The sequence below is a fragment of the Dufourea novaeangliae genome, unplaced genomic scaffold, assembly GCF_001272555.1.
Source record: "Dufourea novaeangliae isolate 0120121106 unplaced genomic scaffold, ASM127255v1 scaffold96, whole genome shotgun sequence".
Lineage (NCBI taxonomy): Eukaryota > Metazoa > Arthropoda > Insecta > Hymenoptera > Halictidae > Dufourea > Dufourea novaeangliae.
In genome coordinates, this window is record NW_015373974.1 from 450,045 (window position 1) to 463,517 (window position 13,473).

At 41.4% G+C, this 13,473-nt stretch overlaps 1 protein-coding gene across 1 annotated transcript in view; it reads left to right on the forward strand.

The window, feature by feature from the left end:
* Positions 1-13,011, forward strand: part of LOC107187065 — a 62,576-nt gene extending 49,565 nt beyond the window's left edge. The window contains exons 8-10 of the mRNA XM_015575060.1: positions 61-6,328; positions 7,986-8,509; positions 9,671-13,011. Coding sequence (XP_015430546.1) covers positions 61-6,328; positions 7,986-8,509; positions 9,671-12,575 — 9,697 coding nt within the window. The 3' untranslated portion in view covers positions 12,576-13,011. The remainder of the gene's footprint in view (positions 1-60; positions 6,329-7,985; positions 8,510-9,670) is intronic.
* Positions 13,012-13,473: the final 462 nt, after the last annotated feature.

The window sequence follows — 13,473 nt, forward strand, 5'->3', positions numbered from 1 at the left end:
GGAAACTGAATCCTCGAGGGAACCATTAGATACAAGATTTGAAACTGAATCTTTGAACAGAGAAGACAATAATTCAATGGAAATACAGAGTGTCGAAACTGAATCCTCGAGGAAACCATTAGATACAAGATTTGAAACTGAATCTTTGAACAGAGAAGACAATAATTCAATGGAAATCACGGAAACAGACGCTGAGGATCTAAAAATGATTGTTCTGGGAGAAACTAACTCTGTACCGAATGGAATTACATTACCTGAAAGTATTTCGCAGTCTATTGGGACATGCACGCCAAAGCCAGAGGAGAAGTCACCGAGGAACGATCAGGAGCCAGTGACAGAGGACACGAAGGTGAAAAGAAAATCGAAGAAACGTTCACTGGAGGGAAATTCACCAAAGAAGAACAAGAGAAAGTCTGTCGAACCAGCAGACGAACCTGAAGAGTGTGTAATCTCTGAGGAGTTGCATCTTGCTGATATCATGAAGTTGATTAACAGAACAAAGGAAGTGCCTTCTACCAAAGAAAACATCGAGAACGATCTCTTCGTTGGAAAAGTTCAGCTTGGCAAGAGGAAAACACTGAACGACGAATCTGAAACGAGAGATTTATCATTTGCTAAAGTAACTGTCGACCTGCAGAGGCTGGAAGAGTCCACTGATCCGTCGAAGAAACTCAAAACAGAAGCTGCAGGAAAGACAGAGGATGGAGGAAATAAGGTGTCAATTGGAAGGACTGAAGACCGAGTTAATGAGGAGACTTTAATGAACGTTGAACAAAATGAGACCTCGTCGTTGCAAGTAAAAGGGAAAAGAAAATCCTCTGGTGAAAAGGAACCTGAAATAGAGTCTCCAGTTAGGCGATCCTCTAAAAGGCGATCACTCGTGGAGGATAAACTGAATCAGGAGGATGAGCTGTTGTCCAAAGACGAATCGGAGACGTCTGATACAACAAGAAGAAGGTCTTCCAGGACAAAATTTAGTATTCAATCAAAAAACGAAGGTGCAATGTTTAAAGAACCTGAAGGTGACGTTACTGTTAACAATGTTCTTGTAGAAAATATTGGGGAGTCATTGACAGGCTTGCTGGCAAAGGGTGAACCTTTGGTGGAACCTACATCGCCTGTCGCAAAACAAACAAAAGTTACTAAGGAAGATTCTGGCATGCAAGATCCAGAGAGTGAAGGAACGGAGAAAGAAAACGGCAGTGAAAGTGTGCTGGAGACTGGTCTGAAAGAACCACAGAATACACCCCCAAAAGTCCCCAAGAAACGGGGTCGCAAAAAGAAGTTGTTAATTAGCGAATCCACGGTAATAAGCGGTGCTCTTGAAGAGAACAACGACTCTAAGATGGATGGACATTTTATAGAGCCACAGTCAGTTGCCGTGAATCAGGTTCCTAGCAGAAAGTCTTTAAGAGTAAGTCGACCTGCTGAAGAACTTGAGGATCAATGCAAGAATTCGGATGCTCGTTCAGATCATTTCAAAATTCCAGAAGTGACAGAGGTGCTGCAGCACACCAAGAAACGGACGTCCAAGAGAAAATCGACAACCGACGAACATTTGGACAATCAGAGCAATCTTTCTCTAGCTGAATCCGAAAGTAACGCAGATGGCTCAGAAGCGAAGGCTGTCAGTGAAAAAGGGAATCAGCTTGAGAATACATCCCAGAAGGATTTGCCTGAAGGTCGGAAACGTGCCTCTAAATCCTCCAACAGTGGCCAGGTTGGGCTGGAGAGGTCCAGCTCCTCTGGATCCATTGATCTAACTCAGACTAGCAGAACAAGGTCTTCGAAGAGGAAACAACTGTCTTCTGAGGATCTGTCGGGCCAGGAGATCCTGAATCGACGTGCAGAGAGTACAGATAACTTGTCTGAGAGCTCCTGCGTCAGTGAGTCCAGTTACTTCCGGAAGAAACGGTTCTCGAAGAAGAAGAAAGCCTCGAAAGAGCTTCCAGATGACGTGCAAACAGATACTTCGATCACTGACTCTGAATCTGCAGACACTGAGAGGAACAGTGACAGAAGGCAGAGTCTGAAGAGGCGAGCCAAGAAGAACATATCCTTCTTTGAAGACCAGTTCGACCTAGTCGACGACTTCGACATTCCCATGGACATAGAGGACTGCCTACAGCAGCAGGATATTATCAGCAACATTCCACAGGAACTGGAGACAAAATTATCCACTGCGAAGGATAAGGTTGATGATACTATAACACCCAACGTCACTATCAGTGACAAAAATGAGGAAGAAGTAGCAGCGGAGAAAGAGGAAACAGTTGTGGAACCTGAAAAACCTGCAGAGTCTAAAGAACCTGAGAAGAGTATTGAAGAGGAGGAGGAAGAGGAGGAAGAAGAGGATGAAGAAGAAGAAGACGAAGAGACAAGTGAGACTGAAAAGATAAACGTCAAAACAGATGATACTCCTCAAGTACAGGAGGACTTCCAAGCTCCCAAGAAACGTGCAGCAGGTAACTTTGTGGTAGTGCACAAGAAGACAGGCGAGATTTTGATAGTGGAAAAGAGAAAGAAACTGACGAAGGAGGCAGCCAGATTCTTCTGCGACGTCTGTGCGACCAGCTTCACCAGAAAGAGCTCACTGAAGAAACATAATCTCTCTCAGTCGCATCTGCTGCAATTAGTCAACTCCAAAAAGGATAAAGGAACCACTGATATCACCGATGAGGACTGTAACACCACCTGGAAAAGTGAAATGTCCAGTCAGAATGAAACACTCAGCGAGGATAGCAAGAATTTTACTGATGACTCAGCGAACATCCCCCAGGACTGTAGGAATGACCAGAAAGAGAGTAATTCTTGTAGTCTTGACGGCTCAGAGGACTTGGAAGCTGTTTGCACAGCTTCAATGGAGCAGGAATTATTAATTGATCCTCAAATGAAGCAACGTACCCTGGAAGATGAACTCCTGGATGAGGAGATCTGCAAGATCACTGAAAACATGAGCCACGATGAGTATGTCCTCACTGAACACACCAGTCCCATTCCAGAATGCGCCTCGACGCCTATAAAAACAGAGACTAAGAAATTAGAAGAACCAGAAAAGAAGAAGAAACACGAGAGAAAGAAGGACAAGGGGAAAAAGAAGAACCTGATCGATGAACCTTTGGATACTTCTGAGCCTGAGATACTTTCAGAATCCCCAACTCTGAACAGTTTGGATGCAAAGTCTCTGTGTTTGAACTCTTCAGAGACTTTAAATGCTGAAATTGATTTGGAACATACTGAAAGTATACATTTTCATGCAGAGACTACAAGCAATTTAGAATCGATCCAGAAAGAGGAAAGTTTTAAGAACAAATGTCTGGATGGTAGCAATATCTTCATGTCAAACGACGATCAGGACATGGAAATTGTAAAGGAAAAAGAACAAAAGCAGGAGACAAATTATTCTGACAACAATGTATATGATTTTGGACTTCCTCTTGAAAAGACTGATAATTCCTCAAAAATTGTTCCGGATGATGAACAACCTACCTCAAAAAATGATCAACCACAAGAACGTCACAGCCTAAAATTGACCATAAGTAAACGCAACAAAGAATATTATAATCAAACAGAGATTGATAGCAACGAATCCAAACCTTTTAAAGAGACTGATAGTTTTTACAGTTCTGTGCAGAACAGGGAAAAAGAATCTGTCGAAGATTCAAATGATTTGAGACCTGTCACTGATCAGCACGATGCAGAATCGAGTTTTAACGTATCTAAAGACCTGAAGAAGGTAAATAAAAGAAATATAGAAAGAGTTAAGGATGTAAATGAAGCGCATCAGGTAGATTGTGATGAAAATAATATTAAGGTGGATGGCACTATGTCAAACGAGCCATTAGATCAACAAACTCAACCAGACAGTGTCGTAGGATTGCAAAGTGAGTCTATGAAGAGTTCGAGGCACACTAAAGTCAAGAAAGGCAAGAGTAAGAAGCATCTAGAAGAAGTAGAGAATCCTTCGGATCTTTCAACTGTTAAGAAAACATCAAAGTCCAAAGATAATCAGAGCAGGCAGCTCCAAAAGGAATTGGTGAAACTTCCAGAGACCATAATTGACCAAGAATCCACAGAATGTTCTGAAACTTTGGGACTGGATACATCTGAGAACGAGAAACAAGAATTCTCATTGTCGAACTTACAGCTGGAGAATGATCTGTCTGAATTTATGAAGGCAAGTAACGAAGATGAATGTAGATCCATTGGAGAAGTTTTTGAAAATCCACAATTTTGTCCTGACGTGGAAATAGTACCAAAGAAAAATTCAAATTATAATGAAGGACGTATAATCCTCCAGTCTTTCCATGAAGAAGATGAAGCTTCCTCGTCTAGTCTCGAGGACAAACCTTTGTCGGAGATTTTATTGATGGCTGATGAGAAATTGCAGGCAGATATTAAGCAAGAGAAAGGACGACAATCTTCAAATATTCTGAAGAATCTTGAGGAATCAAAGCTTGAAGTCGAGTTAGAAAATCAAGATTGTACTGAAAATGATACCAGAAATATTCATGAAAATGATCCAATATCTGATGAGAATGAAATGGTTAATAATGAGCAAATTGTGTCCCAAATTCCATCTGAAGAAGAATCTGAAATATTGAAGCCAGCAGAAGACTCTGACAAAAATACAATTTCGTCGGAACACGAGAACGTTGAAGCAGTGCCAAAAGTAAAAGTTGATAAAGAAGCAAAAACAGTTAGCAATGGGCGCAAATCAAACACCTCCGAGCGTCAGAATTTAAATAAGAAGGCGTCCAGGTCGCAGAGATATGGTAGCAAGGATAGTCATCGGAGATCTAAGAACAAAAAGATTTCCCTGAAAAGCAAGATCGCTGATCTGACCAGTGAGAGTGATGATAGCGACGCGGAAGACAAAAAGGAGTCTCAGAACAAGAGTAAAATTGTGAAAAGTGTGTTCGGAAGGGTTTTTGGCTGTGAAAAGACTGATAAAGTGAAAGAGGTCCTCAACGATTGGGTCTCCAAATCAGAGGATGACTCTGATATGTCAAGACCTGGTAGCACGAATGACCTGAAAACATCAGAGACTAAACAGGAGGACAAGAAAAGACATTCCATTTCATCATCCGCACCTTTCAGTCCAAAGAAACGAACAAGCAAGAAACCTACCAAGAGCTCTTTCTCAGACAGAACCAAGGATCAGATCTCAGCGCCTGAAATTCAGGAGGAGCATCGCTCTGGTAAACACAACAAGTCAAAGAACTCGAACAACAGAAAGAAATCAGATCCAGAAGCGTCCAACTATTACTTCTTGGTTCTGCCACCGACAAGCTGTAGGCCCAGCAAGAAACGAGCCGAGGAAAGAATCTCTAGAGCCTTTGAGGACGAACTCTCTGAATCCAACGCGACCAAGGAGCAAAAAGCTAAGCAGAAGGAAGCTAATTATGGCTTGAGAAACCAGAGCAAAGACTCGGGTGTCAAGGATAATGGACCCTACAACTATCACGATGACCCCTCGAAGCTGGAGACCCTGGAAGAACCCATGGAGAAGAATCCGAAACTAAAGAAACGTAAATCATCAGCCTCTAGAAAAAGCAAAAGCAAAAGCGATGAAGATAATTGGGACGATCCAGTGGAGAAGGATACAGAGAAGAGTGTCAAGGAATCTGGGGATAAACATGACTCTGTTAAAAATCTTCCCCAAGAGAATACATTGACCGAACAACTGTCTGTTGATCTGGAATCCTCAAACAGTTGCAGCAGTGTGGCCCCAAGCAGCGTAAGGAACAGATCACCCAGCTTGGACAGGAATTCTCAAACAACTAGGAACTCTGAGATCGATGAAGAAGAAAATGAGGATATGGGGCACAGGAGGATATCGCCTCTGTTTGTCTGTGGAACACCCAGAAGTTCCATCGAGAGCAGTTCGAACAGTGAAAATGAAGAAGAGGATGAAAATCTAGATGCCAGTGAGACTGCAGCAAGGAAAAGGAGTTCCAGTGAATTCTCTGGGGAGAAAATCGTCATCAGATCACCCTCTTCCACTCATAAAACCGAAATGGTCACCATTGCACCCACCGATGCCATCGAGGACAATGCTTTGGATGTTCCCCAAGAAATAGAGGCTGCGAAACCCAGGCAAGGGAAAGTGTTGAATTTCGATGAGGAGTTGTTTGTTGAGTGCTGCTCCAGGTTGAAAGCCACCACAGAGAATGAGCTCAGAGGTGCTAAGAAAATCAAGCTGGATCACAGCGAGGGCTATCATAGGAAGGAAGATCAGCAACAAGGATTCAGAGGACCCAGGGACCGGTGGAGGGATGTTGAGAGCCAGAACAGCCTTGGAAGTCTCCTGGAATCCGTGAATCAGGTGAGTATTTGAATAGAGTGCTGAAATTGCATGCATGAGAATATTTTTTTCAATTATTTTAGGTCACGTAAGAGGTGAACAAGATTCAATTATGTTGGAAACCTTGCGTCAAGTTGATGTAAAGTTTAGAAACCTAATTTGCATTATTTTTAATCAATTTTACATAATTGTTGTTTTGTAGACACAATTCAATTCTTTCCGTCAACTTGACACTATTGTGTTGCTTTAAAAATATTGAAGAATTATTATTGGAAATAATAACTGCAGAAATTAGTGTTTTTTTTTTGTATTGTATTTGTTTTAAAAGATAGTATTAATTGAAAATGTTCACGGTAAGTCGAAGAAATTTCAGAATATTTCTAAGAAGTCCACAGTTTCACGATAACACTACACATTGCATGCAGTCATTTTCTGTTTCTTTTTTTTCTCTTTCCGTTTTTTGTGGCATTGCTTTGTGATTTCACACTGTGTGCTCTACAGTTTGCTTATAAAGAAAGCTTTTTAATTCTGCAGATCGTTTTCTTTTTATAGATGCTCATGGAATTTTTATCTGTAGGGGTGTCTCCAGAACAATACTACTTTCGATTTCTGTGGTGAAAAGCCTACATTTCTTCCTCTTAGTTATTTTACCATTTAAACAAAAATTTATAATGATTGTTCATACATGATATTATATTCTAATGGAATCTTCATTATCAAGTAATACATTTCGTCAAACATTATTAATGTTACCAATTGTCAAAATTATCATTCAAATTTGATCTAATTACACCTTTTACAAAACATATGTAGATTTAGTTGTTTGAATATTCTAGGAATAAAATTTCAGTAGTAAAATGGATCACACCCTTACACGGAGTTCCACATGGAAAATACTTTATACATTATTGTGATAATGTTTGCAGGACCTATGAACCAGCTTTATACAGACAATGTCTCTCAGTATGCATGCAAAAGGTAGTTCTCTCATTCCTTCGACATTTCTTAGTGTGTACGGTAGTTATGACAGTTGTCTGCTATTCCAACGATGTTGCATAAAATTATTTAACGACAATTACAAATAATCAAGTCTGTCCACTACTACACAACTCTAATTACAGTTTGTTTCTTCAGTTTTTAATTTTTCATTCGACTTTCATACTTATATATACTTGTCAGGCTCATCCCATCGATTCTTTCTTAAAACAAAAAAAAAAAACAACTTTACAGCTTTCCCTATATTTTTTTCTAGTAGAAAAGAATGTTCAGCTTGGCATTGCTAATCCTCCTCATTCATTTTAACATTACACTCACTAAAATACAATATTCCTCTCGATCTTATCAATCTGCCAACAAAATGATTCTCTTTTTAAACTTACTTTAAAAGAATCTATCTTAATATCATAAGATACAATTCAATCAGTTAACACGTACCTGCGATTCAATATTACTATGTTACAAAGTGACCCATTCGAATTTTCAATATTATATGAAATCATTTAGAAATTACTAAAAAAATCATTTAGAACAAAAACATCTAATTTCTTGATTCCGTCATCCTCGAAGTGGTCCACTTTGTACATTCACAGGAACTAAAAACAATTCTGAAGGTGCAGAGTTTCATTTCAGAAAATGTCAGCTTAAGTCAATCGATATTCATGAGTTCACACGATTTCAGTTGCTTGGAGAGGAGATGTACAGCACCAGAGAAAGGGATTACCCGAAACGTGGTGGTAGAAACATAAGGAGCGAGCACTCCAGCAGATCAGCCAGCCCAGACATATCCAGAGCGGACAATCTTGGCTACGAGGACAGTCTGGACGTAGCATTCGAACACAACAACATGCTCAGGGATAAGATTCAACAGCGTATGAGGGAAAGTGAAAGCCTGATAGCCAGCACATTTGGCCAGAAGAGCAGCAACGAAGTTATGGATGGTGAACACCCATCGAAGAATATGGAACAGAACATCCTGAGAAATTCTTATGCTCGTATGCCAGACGGGGGTCACTTGTCTGGACCAAATCTATCAAATGGAGACTACAATGATGATCTAAATGTCAGAAACTTACAGGAACAACATCCTGGAAAACTAAATCTAGAGTCTTCAGGGTTCAAAAGCAAGATGAATTCCGCACTGGGTGGTCTGTTGGACAAAGCTTTATCCAACTTGCTCCACAATAATGGAAAGCATGATCATAAGTAAGTAATTTAAGTGTTGCACTGTAGCAAGTACTTCAGATCATTAGTACTGACCTTACACTTATCCTCGAGTGTGTGAAATTAAAAAAAACACTCTGAACTGCTTTCAATAGGAGTCTTGAAAATGTTACAGAAATTTATGATAGTATCAGGGATTTGACAGATCAGATGACATTGCAGTCAACAGAAATGCTTTCGCTGTATATATTGAAAGTCTCTTGAATCTAACACATTTGTACTTCTTTAAAAAATATTTAACAAACCAGTGAATACAGTTTGCTGTTGTATTACATAAAAACCGTAACTCTACATTGCTAATCGTTGAATGAGTACCCCTTCTTGTGAAAAATACAATTTCTACAATGGATCAAATGTCAAATAACCAGTTTTTCATTTCTACAACCTGTTGATCGCGCCTTTTTAATCTCACCGCGATTTCTTGTTTCTATTCAGTCTGTCAATTACGCGGACTGCTACATCACTCTGCCATTGTCCTAAAAAAAACTGATGGATATTGAACTAAATCCCCCCCCCACTTTGCGAGCCAAAAGCTTTTACGTTTTTCTCCCCGATTCACGAAGTAAATTGTTCTGTGGAAATGAGAATTCGACATTTCACCTTTCAAATAACACGTTTTATAGTTTCCAAATTTGGTGACTCTCCATTCCTATTGAAATATTTAAAGTATACAATTTTAATAAATAAGAAATATCCATACCTTTAAGTTTTTAGTTCTAAAATCCTCCAATTTCACTAGACTTCAAAGCTTAGAATTTTGAGCTCTAAGAAACTTCAGATTTCCAGTCCTAACAATGACATAGTCCAAGCAGAGGTATCTGGAAATAACAAGAAAAGTGAAGAACTATAGTCGAATGGTTTCCTATTCATTGGTGTTATGTATTGATTTGAATCCATTACTTCACCAGTGACAGTTCTTATATTTTACATTTACCCCAGAGAAATTCAAATGACAGTGGATTTGGGGGACCTTTAGTTCTTCTGCGTATCGTCAGATCTCTCTCATAATTCACCAACAAGTAATTTGAAATATAAAGAAATCTCACTTACGTCTATGGAATATAATTCCTATGGAAAAGTTACTATAGTTTGCTGATCAATATAATTGCAACCAGCACTCTAATATAACCATTTTGTTTGCAGTGGATCCACACCGATGAAGGTTCTAGCAGAGCTGGCCTGTGCCCGAGCCCCAACATCCACAACAGGAGACTTACCGTCCCAAGAGGACATCCAAGTCCCAATGAAAATCTCTGCGATAAACAAAGAGTGTACCCCTGATGTAGGTCCACCAACCATCGCCAAAGATCTACAGAAAAAGGTTAGGAACCCCATCAAGGAACTCTTTGAGAGGAAGAAGGAGATGAACGAGAGGAAACAGCAACAGGAGAAATCCAAGACAGAAGCTGCTCTTCGTGAGCTGAACGTGCACAGACAACGGAAGACCAAGAAGACCAAGAAACACCAGGACTTCCCTCTGATACGTCGCAACGAGCACGGAGGACTGGTCGAAAGGAAGAAGCGTCGCGATGGTTTCGAGAGAAAAGAAGAGTTTTCATCGGACAGGATAAAGGATGTCTACGAGTTCGACGAGGAGGAGAGCCAAATCGAGCCCAATTTAGGCAGCGTGATGTCCTACAGGAGTAGACCGGGCTACGAAGTGAATTGCATAAGGACCAAGGAAGTGGATGTGGCTGGACTGATGTCCAAAGCAATCGGTGACACCCTGGAGAATGGGAAAGCTAGCGAAGCGTTGAGCAGCAGGTTGGAGTCGATGATAGACAGGAAGTTCAAGGAGCTGGAGAAGTTCGCTCCGAAGACCAAAGGTGCACTGAAAGCTTTCCAAAGCGAAGAACGACAGGTCACTGGACCTATGGATGACTTTGTCGAGAGGAGGCAACAACAGAAGCCAAAACGACCTATGGAACAGAGTCTCAAGCACTCGAAGCTGAAGAAGCGTAGCAAGAACCCTAAGAAAAAGCCTAGAAACGCCTGGTACGAGAACGACAGTTCGGACGAGTACAGGACTGCTGTAAAGGCCGAGGATGTTGGTGTGGGGATCTCGAAGAGCCAACGAACCTGCTCCAAAGGAAAACAGAATATATTCGCGGAGCTGTATACCTCGTCCGAGAGTGAATTCGACGACGAGGACGTGGATTACGAGACGAAGAGACAGAGGAGAGCTAAGAAGGTAACCAAAAAGGTGATCGAGCTTGGGAATGCTGAAGGAAATCAGGAACTGGTCGATAAGTACTGTTTGGAGAACGAAGATCGTGAACACGATTGGGGGGACCAGGATTTAAAGGACGATGATAATAACAAGAATGACTGTGACAATAAGAAGTCCGAGTCAGAGATGTCCGAACAACCTCTGGTCATCGATGAGAGAAAGGATTCGGACGAACAGAGGAACAGCGACGAGGAAACTGAGACTCAGTACGAGAGAAACTTTGATCTGGATGATTTGTACAGGGAGGACAGTTCAGTGGCTGACTCAGATATTGAAGAACCAATTGTTTCAGAAGCTCCGAATCCTCTGGAGGAATCCAAAGTCGAAAATCCAAGTTTGTCTGAAGAAAAGACAGATAATAATATAGATTACATGCAGGAGGACGAGTTGATTCCGCTGGAAGAGGCCTTGGACCTTTTGGATCAGGCTGATACTAATTTAGAGGTGAACTATGATAATTTCAGAAAAGAAGCCAGGTCTGCGGAACGAATTGACATAATAGCACCCATAGAACCTGTAAACGAAACACCAGATCCAGTTCTAGAAGCAGAAGTCAAGCCTCTCAGCCCTGTGGAGGAACAGGAAGAGGAGCCTGACAATGATCTTCTGTCTCTGCCAGAGAAATTGTCGACCAATGAGAAGCCGCAAAAGGAGTCTGACAACCTTCCACTACATGTGTTCCTCAGCAGAAAGGTGCAAGAATCGAAAAAGAGGAAGGAACAGCAGTTAAAAAAGATGCAAGAGGAACAGGAGAGGATTCTGATGGACTTCCAGCCAACCAGGAGGCAGAGAAAGTGCGCTATTGGGAAGCAAGGACTGCTGGCAGAAATAAGTAGCTCGGACGAAGAAATCAGCCTGAGGGACAGCAGGAAATCAAACGACAAATCGGATCACGAGAAGCCACGTAAACAGAAACGAGAATCCAAGGAAAAACGAAAGGAAAGGTACATAGAGAAGAAGCACGAACAAATGATAGCCAAGGAGCAAAAGGCTATAGAAGAAGAAATCCTTAGAGAGCTTGGGAAGAAGAAGGAATCCCTTACTCAGTGTATCGATGCAAAAGCAGACTTCAACGACACAAAAGAGCCAGACGATGCAGCATCTGGCGAGGCAAAAATTGTTCAGGAGCAAACGCAGAAGAAGAAACACCAAACAAAGGAGAAACAGAAGAAGCTGAACAAATCAGAGGAGGATGTCAGCATTACGAAGAACAATGAAGAACTGAATGGCCTTGAGAGCAATTGCAGCAAATCGACTCGCCTAGAAGGTGATCAGGATAGTGAGACGAACCAGGAGTCTGCTAACAAGCTGAAAAAACATTCAAAGTCACCAATGAAACCTAAGAAGAATTCGAAAGGAGACACTAAGGTAGCAGTGAGTATTAAAAAGGGTAAGAGTTCGATCGCTGACAAGTCCAAGAGCAAAACAGACGCTAAAGGATCTAAGGATAAGGAGCGTAGATCCTCGAGTGGTCGACGAGACTCGGACGATGAAGAACTGAAGACGACCAAGTCGTGGAACAAAGTCGAGGAGGGGGTCGGTGTGGCGATTGGTAGACGGAAACGCGCCGCTGCCAATCAGTTGTACTATTGGTCCAGTTCCAGCGACGAAGAAGAGATGCTGGATGTGGTTCCTGCGGTCGAGGAAGAGGAGGACGACCGCCAGGAGCAGCATGGTTGGATCGTGGGTGATTCCCATAAGAGGATGATAACCATGCTGGCTATGGAGAAGCAATTAAAAGAGAAACGAAGAAGAAGCGAGGATGAATTCGAGCCTGGCAAGACAAAGAGCAAAAAGCACCGGAATAGCACCTCTTGATACGTGTTTCATGATTAGGTTCGTTTTAAACAATTCAGAATACCAGAGAACGTTTGGTTATTTTGTTTTTAAAAGGCAAATACACCAGGAGGGCACAGTGATCCTCCAAGCAGGATGTGATCGCTGGCAATGAAAGGAAATTTAGTACCTCAAAGGACCAGGAACTGAGGGAATATTTCGTAGTTTTCATTCCTGAAATCATACGCCCCCAGGACTCTATAGATGAGACGAATAGGTGGAGAGAGAGAGACACTTTTTGTAACAAGATGTAGCATAACTAGGTCTTTTTGATACTAGTCCTTAGGTTGAGGACTAACCTAGCCTAGGTTAGGTTTGGTTAGGTTACGAGGGAATTTTAAGTCCATCGAGGTAGATCGAAGTATATCATTAAGTAACGAGACAGGATCAGTAACTTTCCAAGCTGAGAGAGAATTTTTAACCAGTTCGTGTCTGGCAGAACGAACACACGTTCAAGATTAGCCAGTTAGAGGAACTCCAGAGGACAGAGGTACTGACGGTGGTGGACAAGTTTTCTTTGTATTATTTCTCAAGTATACAGAAAAGAAAAAAAATGGACGCTGTTGCGTGAATTTAGTTTTTCGTTTAAATGTTCATGGATGATTCGTGTGGCAGAGGACGATCTTATTAGTTGTAGTGGACGTGGCGCTTAAATTGTTACAATTGACACACGCTTATTTGTTCGATCGGACGATGGAACGAAATGTAACATACTGCCAAGGGGGAGAAATTCGAGTTTTTCTTTTGTTCGTTCGTGCGTCGTAATGAGACGGTCACATTTGTTTTTTGTTTTATTTTAATGAAAAAGAGACCGCGAAGCAGATTAGATTAGGTTAACCATTTTGTACATAGCACACAGCTTGGCGTTCACGTTCAAATG